This window comes from Carassius auratus, chromosome 24, assembly GCF_003368295.1.
Source record: "Carassius auratus strain Wakin chromosome 24, ASM336829v1, whole genome shotgun sequence".
NCBI lineage: Eukaryota > Metazoa > Chordata > Actinopteri > Cypriniformes > Cyprinidae > Carassius > Carassius auratus.
The window spans coordinates 21,614,710-21,631,344 of record NC_039266.1 but is presented as its reverse complement, the minus strand read 5'-3'; the positions used below and the strand labels follow the sequence as shown (position 1 = coordinate 21,631,344).

The 16,635-nt window shown below is 31.6% G+C and overlaps 1 protein-coding gene across 1 annotated transcript in view; it reads left to right on the top strand.

Moving 5' to 3' along the window:
* Positions 1-16,365, top strand: part of LOC113042611 (sodium channel protein type 2 subunit alpha-like) — a 55,571-nt gene extending 39,206 nt beyond the window's left edge. Inside the window, exons 7-13 of the mRNA XM_026201589.1 lie at positions 2,774-2,896; positions 8,230-8,502; positions 10,671-10,724; positions 10,817-10,954; positions 11,031-11,135; positions 11,609-11,879; positions 14,585-16,365. Of these exons, the coding sequence (XP_026057374.1) occupies positions 2,774-2,896; positions 8,230-8,502; positions 10,671-10,724; positions 10,817-10,954; positions 11,031-11,135; positions 11,609-11,879; positions 14,585-15,816 (2,196 nt within the window). The 3' untranslated portion in view covers positions 15,817-16,365. The remainder of the gene's footprint in view (positions 1-2,773; positions 2,897-8,229; positions 8,503-10,670; positions 10,725-10,816; positions 10,955-11,030; positions 11,136-11,608; positions 11,880-14,584) is intronic.
* The last annotated feature ends 270 nt before the right edge of the window (positions 16,366-16,635 follow it).

Below are 16,635 nucleotides of genomic sequence, written 5' to 3'. Positions count from 1 at the left end.
GACATTTGGCATACATTATATTGGTACTTTTAATGCTTTTCCATCTAAAGCTGGTTTGTCATTTCTGACAGAATTTTTATTTTGTTTTGGTTCTGGTTAAAAACAAGCAAACAAAAAAACATGCAATAATGAACCTAAACGTCTGTACACTTTTGAAAAGCTCAAAAGCATTCAAGATTTACAATAGTTTGAGGAAATAGATCATAACTATTCCATTAATATAATTTAGTACTATAAATCCCATAAGACACCAGAGGGTTAAATGGGCATAAATGCATTTCTATTGACATTTATTTCTACAAAAATAAAGCCAAATCAAACTCGACTGCATCGCTGTACAGACTCTACATGTGTACATTAAATGATTTGTATTTGTGCGGCTCCATTCAGAGAATTGAGAATAAAAGAGAGAGTAAGGAGAGCTGTGAATTTCAGATCTGCGGTAAATTGTAAAGTTGTGATGTGAAAGGTTAAGTTTGTGTAATTATTTTTGATGTTGAAATCTGTTTGCTGATGCAAGTGTTGCGGAAATGACACTCCTCACCTCCACTGTATTTGAGTCTCTTCAGATTAAATTTTTCACATTAAGTTTGTTGATACTTGATGAGATGATGTAGAAAATATTCCTAAAATTCCTCTTTTAAGTACGGAAGGGTGTTTAATTCCTGTAGCTCAAACAACAGCAAGGTCATTGGTTCGATTTCTAGGAAATGCGTGAAAAATAATGTATGCCTTTAAAAATGCAATGGATGGAAGTTGCTTGGATATAAGTGTCTGTCAAATGCATTTGTGTAATATAACATATTTAATTTAAATCTCGGAAAGTTTGCTTCATTAATGAGGACAAAAGAAATAGCATTCAAACCATGTCATTTGATTTATATAAATTAAACTAGGATTCATCTTTAATTAACTAATAATATAATAAACACAGAATATTTGATATTGTATATTTTAAGTTATAGTAAAAGATTCTCAGAAGATTTTGTTATATTGGAATAATATGAAAATGATAAAACTTTAATATTTAGAATAAATTACATCTGTTACATTATTTACGTTTTTCTTTGACATCGAAATTTTTTTGTTTTTCAAACATTGACTGGATCATGAACACAATTTCAATTTGATTAATATGAATTACATACATAGTCATTTAGATCAAGTTCTTTCATAGCTGTAAATGGCACAAGAAAAATTATTTTTACATTTCATTTGTCGTGAAGTCATATTTATTGATTTTTTTATGAAAAGTGAAAGATTTTATGAAATATTAATATTCAGAAAAGTACTTTTAAAGCTGCTTATTGCACATAAGTTGAATTTATTTTATTTTTTTAATTATTAATACAGACAGGAACATGGACAAAACAATCCCATGTGATTAATATGATTAATATGAATATTTAAGAGTTTTCAGATATTTTATTTTTTATATTTTTATATTTATATTTTTTAAATTTAATATTTCTATAATATTAAATTATATTTAATATAGTATTGTGTTTGTTAATAATATTTATTTATGATTTATTATATCAAGTACTTTTGTTTATTTAAATTGTTTTATGAATATGAAATGCATTTACGTTAGCATTGAAATAGTTTTTTTTTTAATTTCTAAAGCTTGACTGCATGAGTACTGTTATGAGATTTTAATATTTATAATACATAAAATCAAGTACTTTTAAAGCTATTAAATGCACATGAAACTCTTTTATTTATTTATTTATTTACTTACTTTTTTTACATTTCAAAAGAATATGAGGATTAGGGCCAAGCAATAATAAAAATAAAATAAAATAAAAAAAGAGAATTAGCTTGTTAAATTTAGAGAAAAAACTAATAAAATGTTAAGAAAAAAAATTCAAAATAACATTTTGAAAATAAACTTGTTAAATAACCAGAAAAAAGTCTTTAAATTTAGAGAACAACACTAGATATTTTTTCTTGCAAATTAACCTAAAGTTAATTAAGAGAAAAAAAATATTCAATTTCAAGAAAAAAAGTCTAAATAAAATGTTGACAATAAACTTGTTAAATTATAAAAACATTCTGAGAACAACACTCAAAAAAATTCTCAAAATGTAACAACTTTTTCCTCAACAATTTATAAGTTTTTTTCTCAAAATCTAACGATTTTTTTCTCAAAATGTAACGACTTTAATCTCAAGATGGTTTCATTTTTTTATTATTATTGCTTGGCCTTAATCCTCTTCCATAATGGACTGATTGGAACATGAAAAAAAAATCCCAGTTGAACAGTATGAATGCTTTGAACTCAACGCCAAACTCATGGAAACTAAACGAGCTATAATTCGCTTCATGCAGGTGTCAGTGATTGGTCTGGTGGCACGTGTGATCAGTTATGATCAGATTGACTCCATGCGGGTTCTGCGGACGCTCCGGGCGCTCCGGCCTCTCCGCGCTGTGTCTCGCTTTGCCGGGATGAGGGTAAGAGCCGCTCGGACTCGGGCCCGCCACCGAAGACAAAATCTGAGTAGACTCAATAGACAGCTGCCTTCTAAACCCCCTTCAGTTCTTCACAGGTCACAGAAGAGCGATGAAACAACTACCAGTGGCACTTAAAACCACATTTTTCCTTATCAGGTCTCCAGAACCGGGTTTCCGTGATGATTAAGTCCTGTTTTTCCTCCTAGCGCTGCAGAATGATGCAACGTTTCCTTCCGCAGGACTGTAACGGGTGTGATGTTACTGCTGTCCTAATGCTGCATTTCTATCTTCTCTTTCTCCTCGGCTCTCTGTCACTCAGGTGTCTCTCGTAAGCCTGGTAGCAAACATGCTGGGCTACTCGGACTTTGGTGCCATCAAATCTCTCAGAACTCTTAGAGCCCTCAGACCGCTGAGAGCGCTGTCCCGGTTTGAAGGAATGAGGGTAAGATACACTCGTCTCTCTGTCATTCACAGCCCATTTCGCTCATTTCTTTTGCACAGAAACAGGAAGTCTCTGAACTTTTTAAGGGAGTTGCCTGAGGAGAGAAAAACCATCACGCATCTTCTCAAGTCTCTTCTTAAACCAGCCTGAGGTGGTTCTATGGTCTTATACTCTTATCATTTCATCATTTTAGGTTCCCCAAAGAAACTTTCAGTGAAAAGTTCTTAAAAAAAAACATTTCCACTATTAAGTTCTTTTGTTGAATGGAAAGATTCTACACTCTTAAAAATAAAGGTGCTTAAAAGGTTCTTCACAGCAATGCCATAAATAACCTTTTTTTGGTTCCACTGAGAACCATTTAGTCAAAGTTTATTTAAAGAACCATCTCTTTCTTACCTTTTTATAATCTAAAGAACCTTCTTTCGCCACAAATAATCTTTTGTGAAATAGAAAGGTTCTTCAGGTGTTAAAGGTTCTTTATGGAACAATTTAGACAAAAAAAGGTTCTTCTATGGTATCATGAAGAACCTTTATTTTTAAGAGTGAAGAAGCATTTTTGGTTCCCCGAAGAACCTTTCAGTGAAAAGTTGTCAGAATAAGAACATTTTAAGCCTTTTTCCACTATAAAGTACTTTTGTTGAATGGAAACGTTCCCCATGTTTGAAAATAAAGTTTTATTTGTTTTAGTTTGTTTGTTTGCTTTGATGCCATAGAAGAACCTTTTTTTGGTTCTTCAAAGAACCATTCAGTCAAAGGTTTTTAAAGAACCATCTCTTTTTTTTAACCCTTTTTATAATCTGAAGAACCTTCTTTCACAACAAAAAATATTTTGTGAAACAGAAAGGTTCTTCAGATGTTAAAGGTTCTTCTTGGAAACGTTTAGAAAAAAGGTTCTTCTATGAAATCGTGAAGCACCTTTATTTTTAAGAGTGTAAAAGCATTTAAACTACTATGAAGCAGTTTTTGAATTGAAAGGTTCTACATGTTTGAAAATAAAGGGTTTTTTGAAGTGATGCCATAGAAGAAGCATTTTTTGGTTCCTCAAAGAACCATTAGAAGAACTATTACTTTCTTAGTCTCAATTATCTTTTTCCACTGTAAAGAACCTGGAAAGAAAGATTCAATGTATGTTATAGGTTCTTCGTGGAAGCAATAGAACCCAACAGAGAACTTTTATTTTAATTGGTGGTTCAATGAAGAGCCTCCCAATTCTACAGAAGGTTCTTTACAGTGGAAAAAGGTTCTTTAGAGGATTGAAATATTCTTCACACCAAGAAAAAATGGTTCTTTTAAGAACTTCTTTTGTAGTTATGCCATAGAAGAAAAAAAAATGGGTTCCGCAAACATTTAGTGATCAGTTCTTAAAATAATCATTGTTTTCTTGGTGTGAAGTGCATGTTTAATGATCTAAAGAAGCTTTTTACACCATAAAGGACCTGGAATTATTCTAGGGATGTTAAAGGTTCTTCGTGGAACCAAAAGAAGCCAATAGAGAACCATTTTCCAACCAATGAGCCTTTGAGTAATCAGTTCTTAAAAAAAATATTTTCTTGGTGTGAAGAATGTTTTAATAATTGAAATTTTTTTTTCCATCATAAAGAACCTTTTGCTCAATTGAAATGGTTCCAGTGATGTTAAAGGTTCCTCGTGGAACCAGTAGAATCCTATGAAGAACCTTTAGAGTTTGGCAGGTTTAAGATGTTCTCTTTCTGACAAACACAACCCCCCCCCCCCCCCCACCCCAAAAAAAAAAAAAAACATCATACCAGACACCTATCCACCTCAGGCTGGTTTAAGCAGGATTACTATCTTTCAGTCTGCAGTTAGATTGCTTATCTGTTTTAAAATGATGTTGTGGTCATATTTCAGCCCAAAATCAAAATATCAAGCTGTTTTTGAGGGCAAGGAAGATTTTTATTTTTATTATATTATATTATATTATAAACACATATACATATAAGTGGTTAAGTATTTATACATTATGATATAGAGCCTTTCATTTATGCTAATATTAGCTAATTTTTACGCTAATATTAGCTAATTTTAACCCTAACCCTTTAAAAAAGCTTAATTTGACTTTAAACACAAATTTTTTTGTGTATTATTATTATTTTGTGAACTGAAATCATGTTTTTGTTTGTGTTGATTTCTTTCTCTCCATCAGTCCACTAACCCACAGCTAAACTCTGTCCCTCTGTGTTAACATTAGCATTAGCATTAGCGCTTGTTTTAATAGCTGCTTCAACTCTCTTATATTCTCACTCCTCTTCTGTTTAATCAAGTTTGATCCGTTTAATCTTCATGCAGTCTGATTCTGAAAGGTGACGTCTCATTTATCGCTGGAGGCTTTACAAGGGGAACGGGAAAGTCTTTGCAGTATTAGACAACGAAACTATGGGATTATTTGGTCATATAACCAATAAAATAGTACAAAATTAATACAGTGACATTTTGAGTGGATTTTAATAAAACAATAAGACTTATAACTAAATATAAATGTATTATAATTAAGTTATTACATTATACAATGACAAGTGCAGTATTTTTTCATTTGATTGATAATATTAAAATTAAAAATGGAAAATAATAAAATATATAACTAAAAATTATTATTATATTACAATATTAAATAATTCAGTGGCATTATGAGTAGATTTTTTTTCACAGATGGATAATATTACAATTCATTAAATAATAAATTGCGATTAATCGTTTGTCAGTACTACGAAACATACATTTATTATTATTTAAATATTAACATAAAACAGAGACATTTTGAATGGATGTTTCACTAAAGGATAATATTAAAAATAATAAATTAAATATAATACTATATATACAAAAAACACATTTATTACAATTTAATTATTACATAATACAGTGACATTATGAGTATATTTATTTTCCCTGATTGGTTATATTGAAATTCATAAAATCAGTATTAGAATAAAATAATTAAATATATAACTAAATATACTTTTATTATAATTAAATTGAAACGTCAACAGGATTTTCCAGTGTTATCTTCTTCTTCTTGACTTGTGTGTATGAATGTTTGATTTGCTGTCAGTATTACAGCATTAGCGTGATGTACAGTATGTGTACAGTATGTTTACAGTATGTGTACAGTATGTGTACAGTATCTTTACAGTATGTGTACTGTATGTGTACAGTATGTGTACAGTTTGTTTACAGTATGTGTACTGTATGTGTACAGTATGTTTACAGTATGTGTACAGTATGTGTACAGTATGTTTACAGTATGTGTACAGTATGTTTACAGTATGTGTACTGTATGTGTACAGTATGTTTACAGTATGTGTACAGTATGTTTACCGTATGTGTACAGTATGTGTACAGTATGTTTACAGTATGTTTACCGTATGTGTACAGTATGTGTACAGTATGTTTACAGTATGTGTACAGTATGTGTACTGTATGTGTACAGTATGTGTACAGTTTGTTTACAGTATGTGTACTGTATGTGTACAGTATGTTTACAGTATGTGTACAGTATATTTACCGTATGTGTACTGTTTGTGTACAGTATGTTTACAGTATGTGTACAGTATGTTTACAGTATATGTACAGTATTTTTACAGTATGTGTACTGTATGTGTACAATATGTGTACTGCATGTGTACAGTATGTGTACAGTATGTGTACTGTATGTGTACAGTATGTTTACAGTATGTTTACCGTATGTGTACTGTTTGTGTACAGTATGTGTACAGTAGAGTCTGTGACTGCAGGACTTTATTAAACAGTCTCGATAAAGATGAAGCTGGGAAACACCATCAGTATTCTGGATAATCGAATGTCCGAAATGTGTTCTTCATCACTCACAAACTCAGTGTTATCTTCATCTCCTCCTCATCCTCACACACAGACACACATATCAATAATGTTATGAGTTAAGATCGAAGGTGAAATTAAAACATTAGACTAATGCATATTATTATATTTCCTCATCTGATTGATTACAGTAGGGATCGCAAACATTTTTACCGTTTTCTGAAATAGTATGTTTAGATATCAAAAAGAGCCATTATTAAATAAAATTTGCAGTAAATCACATGAGTTTTCAGAACATTAATCTGAACATTAGATAAAGCTAGAATAAAGACTGTAATAAATCTAAAGTATGCAGGTTTCTGGGTTATATTAGTGTTATTGTATTAGCATCATATATTGCTATAATTAAGATATTTGTATTTTATTTTTAATTTTAAAGTTAGACTTTTTGTAATTTTGTTGTGTTTTGCCTTTAAAAAACATTAAATATATGAATGTTTTAATAAAGATAATATAATATGCATATTAAATATACATATTAAGATTTTTTTTATAAATATGCACTTTTTTATTTTATTTTTTATTATAAGATTTAGAATTTGTTTTTTGTTTTTTTTCATTTTAAATGTTATATATATATATATATATATATATATATATATATATATATATATATATATATATATATATATATATATATATATATATATAAAAATTTTGATACAGAAGTTGAAGTTACAGAAGTTGAAGTCTATTTTAAGACCATTTGTTTTTTTTTAAAGGTTTATAAATAACCTAACCTTATTATTATTATTATTATTAAATAAAAATATATTATAAAATATATTTGTGAACCTGCAGCACAAAAGCAGTCTTAAGTCTCTGGGGTATATTTGTAGCAATAGCCAACAATACATTGTATGGGTCAGAATTATAAATTTTTATTTTATGTTAAAAATCATTAGAATATTAAGTAAAGATCACGTTCCATGAAGATATTTAGTAAACTTCCTACCGTAAATATATCAAAACTTCATTTTTGATTAGTAATATGCATTGCTAAGAACTTCATTTGTAATGATTTTCTCAATATTTAGATTTTTATTGCACCCTCAGATTCCAGATTTTCAAATAGTTGTATAACTAATATTATTTATTCATCTTTCAGATGATGCATAAACCTAAAAAAAAAAAAAAAAAACACTTACGACTGGTTTTGTGTCCCTGGGTCACATATAAAAATATACTGAAAAGCATTCATGCATAATTCATATTAAACTGTAATTTGAACTTGTATTTATTTGTTTATTTAGCATGACACCAACAAGAATCTGTGGGTATATTTATGTCATGAGAATAATGTTTTATTGTTTCTAAAACATATGTATGAACATTTTGGTGTGAACTATGACCTAGGCATGTTTCTGTTCAATTGACTGTTAAACAAACTCTTCTCTGATGTTTTATTAATGTACAGTGCTTATGTTTGTCTCTGGAAGCTGTGTGTGCTGTGTCTGATTGTGATCTGTGTGTGTCAGGTGGTGGTGAACGCTCTGATCGGGGCGATCCCGTCCATCATGAACGTGCTGCTGGTGTGTCTCATCTTCTGGCTGATCTTCAGCATCATGGGAGTCAATCTGTTCGCCGGGAAGTTTGGCCGCTGTGTCAACCGCACCGGCTTCATCCACAACGCCTCCTTCATCAACAACAAGAGCGAGTGTCTGGAGATGAACAGCACGCAGTATTACTGGACCAAAGTCAAGGTTAACTTCGATAACGTGGGCGCTGGGTACCTCGCGCTGCTGCAAGTGGTGAGCATCCGCTTCTGTTAGTAAACCAGCAAACCTGCCCTCGTGTGCATTATGATGCTAGCTTTAAACTAATTAAATATTGCTTGTTCCAGCGAGCCGTTCTGTAGATTCTAACCAGTTCCAATGAGCGCATTGTAAACATATTCCCACATAAATCTTAGAAACTTAGGCATTAATATTTGACTTTATTTAATATTTTATTTTTAAGTTATGTTTCTATTGATTTGTTTTTATTTTTATTAGAATTTAAAGGCATTTGAAAATATTTTTTTATTGCTCCTAAAAACTGATTTATATTTTTATTTTTATGTACTGCAAACTTTATATGCAGTTCATATAAATGCATTTAAAATAAATGCAGGTATTTTTATATTATTTTTATCTATTTATTTTAAAGTGGTTAAAGTAGTCAAAATTTGTAAATAGAGTTATTTAGGTCTAAATTTAAGAAATCTAATTTATTTAGGTATTCATATTTTATTATTTCATATTTCATTATTTATTTTTCTATGTATTAATATTATTTTTTATTGAAATTGTAATTGAGCAATTAGTAGAAATATCATTGTTACTGTACAAAAAATAACTACCGTTATTTTTATTTTTTTTAAATGATAATAATTCAAATAAATAACTTTCACATTTAGACAATTATATTTAATTATTATATTTTTATATTTCTATATTTACATATTGAATTATTTATCTATCTATCTATCTATCTATCTATCTATCTATCTATCTATCTATCTATCTATCTATCTATCTATCTATCTATCTATCTATATATTATTATTACTACTACTTTTAATTAATAAACAAATAGTACATTTCTATTTATTTCATTTATCTGGGAGCATTATCCCATGAAAACGAAGAGTTGTTGTTGCTAAAATGCAAATTTTTCTGTTCTGTTGGAGTCGGTTCAATCAGAGACTCAGTGCAAGCTTTATTTACTGCTGTCATTACACTAAAGATGGGGCTCAGCAAGAGCGAACGCACTTCATTCTTCGTTTTAACTTCATTCTAGCAGCAAGTCGCTCCTTTCCATCACCTTCTTGTGGCTTCAGCCAGTAAAAACCTTTATTAGCATCTACAAATAGTCCTTCACAAAGACCTGTAATTACTGTGAACTAAGAGCAAGAAAAGACCAACTGTAGAGATTTCTGGCACTCTGTGAAAGCGACCCACTGTCATCCATTCATATATTCATTCACTCACAGTTAATCCAGATTTACCCACTCTTCAGTACTTTAATCAGCTGGTTCTTCAGATTTATTGCAAAAATCTTATTTTTAACAAAAGTTTGCGACTATTTTCTACCAGTTGAATTCAGAAATAACATTTAAAAAAAAGAAAAAAAAAAAAAAAAAAAAATATATATATATATATATATATATATATATATATATATATATATATATATATATATATATATATATATATAGTCAACATTTAAAAATAAAATAAAAAATTTTTTGCATTAAAATTCAGAAATACATTTTTTTAAATAGTTTGAAAACTGTAAAAAAAGATACATCTTTTGTTTATTTATTTAAACACATTTAATGTGAAACAAATATCATTTTTATCAATTATTATAATTTATATAACTAATAGTTATTTTTATTTTAGCTGTTTTAGTAAGTTACATTTTTCTACAGATTGTCTTTTGCGATTTTATGTACTTACTGTTTTAATTTAATGTCAGTATAGTTTTTATTATTTTATTGTTTTCTTTTATATTTCAGCTGTAATTATTTTAGTAAGATTTAATTGTTTTACAGACTTAATTTTGTTAATTGTATCAGTTACTGTTTTTTTGTAAATATCTGTATATAGCTTTTTTACATTTAAATTTAATTTTTTTGTTTTGTTTTAATAAGTTTTACATTTTATGCAGATTGACTTTTTATCAGTTACGTTTTTTTTTTGTACATGTCTGTATAGTTTTTATTTATCTATTTATTTTTTCAGTTTTAGTTATTTTATTAAGTTTTAAGTGTTTACAGATTAATTTTAGCAATTTTTACTAAGTTTGTTTTTGCTTTTTTTTTTTTTTTTTGCATTTTCAGTTAATTTTTTTATATTTATTTTTCCTCCCAGTTTCAGTTAATGTCCGTTTTGTTTTCAAACACATATATTTAATATTTGTTCTCCTTCTCAAGGCCACGTTCAAGGGCTGGATGGAGATCATGTACGCCGCGGTCGACTCACGATCCGTGAGTAAAACAGTTTTAAGATCATAAATCAGATTTAAACCCTTACGAACGTCTGGTTTTCTCATCTGAGCGTCTATAATCTACTGAAACAGGTGGAACAGCAGCCCATTAAAGAGAACAGCCTGTACATGTACCTGTACTTCGTCATCTTCATCATCTTCGGCTCCTTCTTCACGCTCAATCTCTTCATCGGTGTCATCATTGACAATTTCAACCAACAGAAGCGAAAGATAAGTATTAAAGCATGAGCATAAAGCGTGTGAATGTGATGGTGACGGTAATAATAACAGAAGAGTTTCTCTGTACTTAGGAGGACAGGACATCTTCATGACAGAAGAACAGAAGAAATATTATAATGCCATGAAGAAACTGGGATCCAAGAAACCTCAGAAACCCATCCCAAGACCTGCTGTAAATATCCAATAGGTTATTGATCAAAATGAGCTAGTCATGTGACCCTAAAGCACAAAACCAGTCATAAGCGACCATTTTTTTTTTTAAATTGAGAGTTATGCATCGTCTGAAAGATGAATAAATCATCTTCGCATTGATGTGTGGTTCTAAATTAGATGCAACTATTTTAAAATCTGGAATCTGAGGGTGCATAAACATCAATATAAAGAGAAAATCATCTTTAAAGTTGTTCAAATGAATTCTTAGCAATGCATATCACTAATCAAACGTTACGTTTTGATATATTTACAGTAGGGAATTCACAAAATATCTTGATCTTTACTTAATATCCTAATGATTTTTGGCATACAAGAAGAATTTATAATTGTAAACTCAACTCAAGATTGCTCTTGTGCTGCAGTGTCACAGATCAAAGATGCGAATGGTTTTTGACTCTTTGTATCTTCTTGGTTGGATTGTTTTCTTCTCAGAACCCGATCCAAGGATTCTTCTTCGACTTGGTGTCCAAACAAGCCTTCGACATCATGATAATGCTGCTGATCATCCTGAACATGGTGACGATGATGGTGGAGACGGACGAACAGTCTCCCAGCATCGAGATCATCCTCTACTACATCAACCTGGCCTTCATCATCATCTTCACCACCGAGTGCATCATCAAACTCATCGCCCTGCGCTGCTACTTCTTCACCATCAGCTGGAACATCTTCGACTTTGTGGTTGTCATCCTCTCCATTGTGGGTAAGGGGTTAATTCTGTATATATAGCTATATTTAGCTATGAAGAGTTAACTAAGTTATTAAACTTCAATAGTTTTTACTACTTTTATTTTTAATAACTATAAATATTATTGTATATTATCATTTAAAATATAAATATACAAATATATGCATTTAAAAAAAAAAAAATATATATATATATATATATATATATATATATATATATATTCATTATTATACTTAAACAGTAATTTTAAATATAATTTTTATATTTTTTATGCATTTCTTCATGCCATCCGTACTTTTTCAGTCTAATATATATTTGAATTACTAAGCTGAAATGAGTCATAAAATAATATTAAAATTTATTTTTAATTTATTAAAATGTATTTTCATTAAATAATATTAAATTTATTTTTTTATTTATTTTTTATAAATATTTTTTATAGATTTTTCATGTCTCCTATACTTTTTCAATCTTTCATGTATTTTAATTGTTAGCCTGAAAAAGAGTGGTTGGCATGAAAAAAACAAACAAACATATAGTCATTAAAATATTTAAAAGAATAATATTAAATAACATTACAATTTATTTTACGTTTTTTTATTTTTAATAACTATAAATATATTTCTACATTTCTCATGTCACACATACTTCTTCAACTTAAAGTTGAAAATAATTATTTAAATTATTGTTATTTTTAATTTTGTCTTATATATTTATATGAAAAGTGTTAAGAATTTTGAATAACTTATTTATTTTTGATAAAACATTTTATGTCTCACACCCTTTTTCAACTTTGTAAAAAATTATAATTTCAATAGTAAAATAAATGTACAGTATTATAATCCTACATCATATTTTTTTCTGCATGAGGCAACCAGTTCTATTTAATCTTAGATTAAATTGTGTAATATCTCTCAAGATACAGTAAGATACAGTAGCTTTACCGTCTGGCCTTGGCATTACAGATCAAGGTCTAAAGGCATTCAATGCAATTTTGTAGCACTTCACATACTAATAAATAGGCAGCTGTTGCTTAAATGACACGACGAGGTGATTTTGAGACCAGACGCCCCTCGTGACCCTGATGAGGGAATGAGGAAGGCCAGAGGGGTTAACAGGCGAGATGGTTTAAGGTGAAGGTAGTTTGGGCAATCAGGGCTGTCAGCTCAGGTGATTGGCCAGTGATTGAGCTCTCAGTCCGAGCTAAAAGCTTGACGTGGTTTTGTGCCACGACCCCCTGCAGCCATCTGTATCTCCACAGGGTTAAAAGCTTAAAGACTCAATGCCGCAAATGTAAAAACCAGCCATTTAACTCTTAAGTAGGATCGACTGTTCAATAAATCGAGGTGATCATGGTCAGAAACAGTGTTGGGTAAGTTACTGTAAAAAGTAATTAATCATCTTCAATAGGGTAATTCGATTACTGTACAAATTACTCTTTGCAATAAGTATTTAATTACTTAATACTATTACTTTCTATATCCTATATCAACCTTGACAAGTTAATGATACAAGGATAGACATAAAACTGTTATTTTAATACTTTCAATTGACTACATAAATTATTCTGTTTATTTAGATTAGAGTACAATTCTTACTATTAACTAACAATTCTTTTGCCCCGAAATACTCCTAATTACTGCTTATTAATACTTAGTAAAGTAGTTGTAGACAGTTAAGTTTAAGGATTGGGTAGGATTAAGGATTTAGAACAATGTTTCACAGAATAAGACATTAATATGTGCTTTTTAAGTAATAATAAACAGCCAATATCTCATTAATATTCATGCTAATAACCAACTAGTTTATAGTAAGAACTGGACCCTAAAGTGTTACAAATATTCCTACTAACTCATCAAAGTATTTAAAGTGAGAAGGGTACATAAAAAGCATGCATTTTAAGGTTAGACTTTACATTTTGATGTTAAAACCACTATTGAAAAGAAATTGAAATCAAGCGAAATTGAAATGACAAAATTAGCTGTCTTTGGATAATTTTAAAAGACTAATGCGACTCAATGTTATGTAATTGTTTTAAGTGTTTTTAGTTTGTTTGTGTTCGGTAAATTTGTGATGAAACTGATTGCATTGGCCTGATATTTTTCCACTTTTTTCCCTATCATGCTTTAGAAATCATTGTAAGTGATATATCAATTGAAATCTTAAAATCTCAAAATTCAAAATACAAAATGTTTACGTTCATGAATTATAAAAATGTAAGTTTGGATAGTGCACTTTCACGTCTATGTACAAAAATGGGAGTGGCAGTTAAGGTCCGCTCACACCAAGTGCGATAACGATAAAGATGACAATAACGATATAGTTCTAAAAATCATTCTCAATTTTAAAGAATAGCAGAATCCACACCACAAATATAACGATAAAGGTACAGAGAAACGATATCGTTGGAATCACTTTCAGAACGATTTTTTTCCAGCTGATGTACGATACAGACATTGACAGCCAATCAGAATCAATCCTGCTATAGCGAGCTGGAGAATTTAAAGCGGCAGACATGCATGTGCTTAAAATAAACAGACGATATTGTCCGCAGGTGTGGACACTAATGTCGTTATCTTTATAGTTACCTTTATAGTTATAGTTAGGAATTTATTGAGAGAAAACTCGTAGTTAATAATGAATAAGTGTTCCCTTTTCTAAAGTGTTTCCAAACATTGAACCCATCGCTAACTTTAATCGGTGTCTCTTTCTCATTCCAGGCATTGTTCTGGCGGATATCATCGAGAAGTACTTCGTCTCACCAACGCTCTTTCGCGTCATCCGTTTGGCTCGAATTGGACGAATCCTTCGACTCATCCGAGGTGCGAAGGGAATCCGGACACTACTCTTCGCTTTAATGATGTCACTTCCCGCGCTCTTCAATATCGGCCTGCTGCTGTTCCTCGTCATGTTCATCTACGCTATCTTTGGCATGGCCAACTTCGCCTACGTCAAGAAGCAAGGCGGCATCGACGACATGTTCAACTTCGAAACGTTCGGAAACAGCATGATCTGCCTCTTCCAGATCACAACATCGGCTGGATGGGACAATCTCCTCAATCCAATCCTTAACAACTCTCCGGAAGAGTGCGACCCGTATGTTCCTCACACTGGAACGAACGTTCGCGGAAACTGCGGGAATCCTTCGGTGGGCATCACGTTCTTTGTAACCTACATTATTATTTCGTTTCTCATCGTGGTCAACATGTACATCGCGATTATATTGGAGAACTTCAGCGTGGCCACCGAGGAGAGCACAGAGCCTCTGAGCGAGGACGACTTTGAAATGTTTTACGAAGTCTGGGAGAAGTTCGATCCGGAAGCGACGCAGTTTATCGAATACTCTAAACTTTCAGATTTCGCAGACTCACTCTCCGAGCCTCTGCGTATCGGCAAGCCCAACAAAATCAAACTGATTTCCATGGACCTGCCAATGGTGAGCGGTGACAAGATCCATTGTTTGGATATCCTCTTTGCGTTTACCAAACGTGTTCTTGGAGAGTCGGACGAAATGGATGCATTAAAGCAACAAATGGAAGAGAAGTTCATGATGGCGAACCCGTCCAAGATTTCCTACGAACCGATCACGACGACGCTTCGGCGCAAGCAAGAGGAAGTTTCTGCAATCATGATTCAACGTGCATATCGGAGGCATCTACTGCGACGGCAGCTGAAACAAGCTTCGCTACTTTATCGTCAACTCCACATGCCAGACGCCGCCAAAGATGGCGACAGTTCACCGGAGAGCGAAGGACTTATAGTTGCGATGATCATGGAGAACTACGGCGCCGAAGCCGAAGTTACAGACACACTGTCAGCTACTTCGTGTCCGCCATCCTACGACAGCGTCACACGAGCGACTTGTGAGCTTTTTCACTCTCTAATCCCGGATGCCGCGAACACGGACCTGAGCGAACCTTTCACAGACCGAGATCGCGAGACGTTTCTGTGATGACGGACGTCTTTTCCTTTTGTTTACCGAATGTAACATAGACACAATACCCTCTGAGGTTTTTGCAGACTGTTTTATTTCTCTTGTGGTTCACGTTTGTTTGAATATACAAGGGGAAAGTGTCGCAGACATGCTCTTTGAACATGCACACATCAACCTTCACAGTTTGAATGCATGAATGAGATTCATAGTCGCAGATATAGAGGATGTAATCATCGTATATTAGACTGAAAGCAACGTAAGTTCATTAAAGGTCTTACTTAAAATGGCGTGATTCCTTTTAAGATTTGAGATGACGTAGAAGAAACTTAGCGGTGCATCCATGTTATAAATATTCATACTTCACGCTTTGGAAAGCATGACGATTACCTCTTTCTGATTTGTGTCGCTAGCGATGAAAAGGCAGTGGTATTTGCACTTTCTGTTGTTTTTTGCCATTTCTTATGACGTTTCGCTAGGTGTTGTTATATCAAGACTAGTAAAAGACAATCAAATGGTCACTTGCTTAAAACCTGTCTTTACTAAGTTCTTGCAAACTATTGCACATGCTTCCTTTTGAACGCGCGACACATTTGTTTCTATGGTGAGGTATTTATTTTGCATGCGGAAACTGCATGGTATGGAGGGGTTAATGAAAAGACTTTCTTTTTAATTGTTTTGCACACTATACGTTCAGCAATAATTTGCTACTTTTAGGAATAACATTATCGATATTTATTGGAATTAAAAAAACGTGTCAAAGTTTCTACTGTAACGGCCTTCAGCTGTAACTGTGGCTTAGATTACTAGTGAAGATTATAGCACATGTGTTTTTCTATC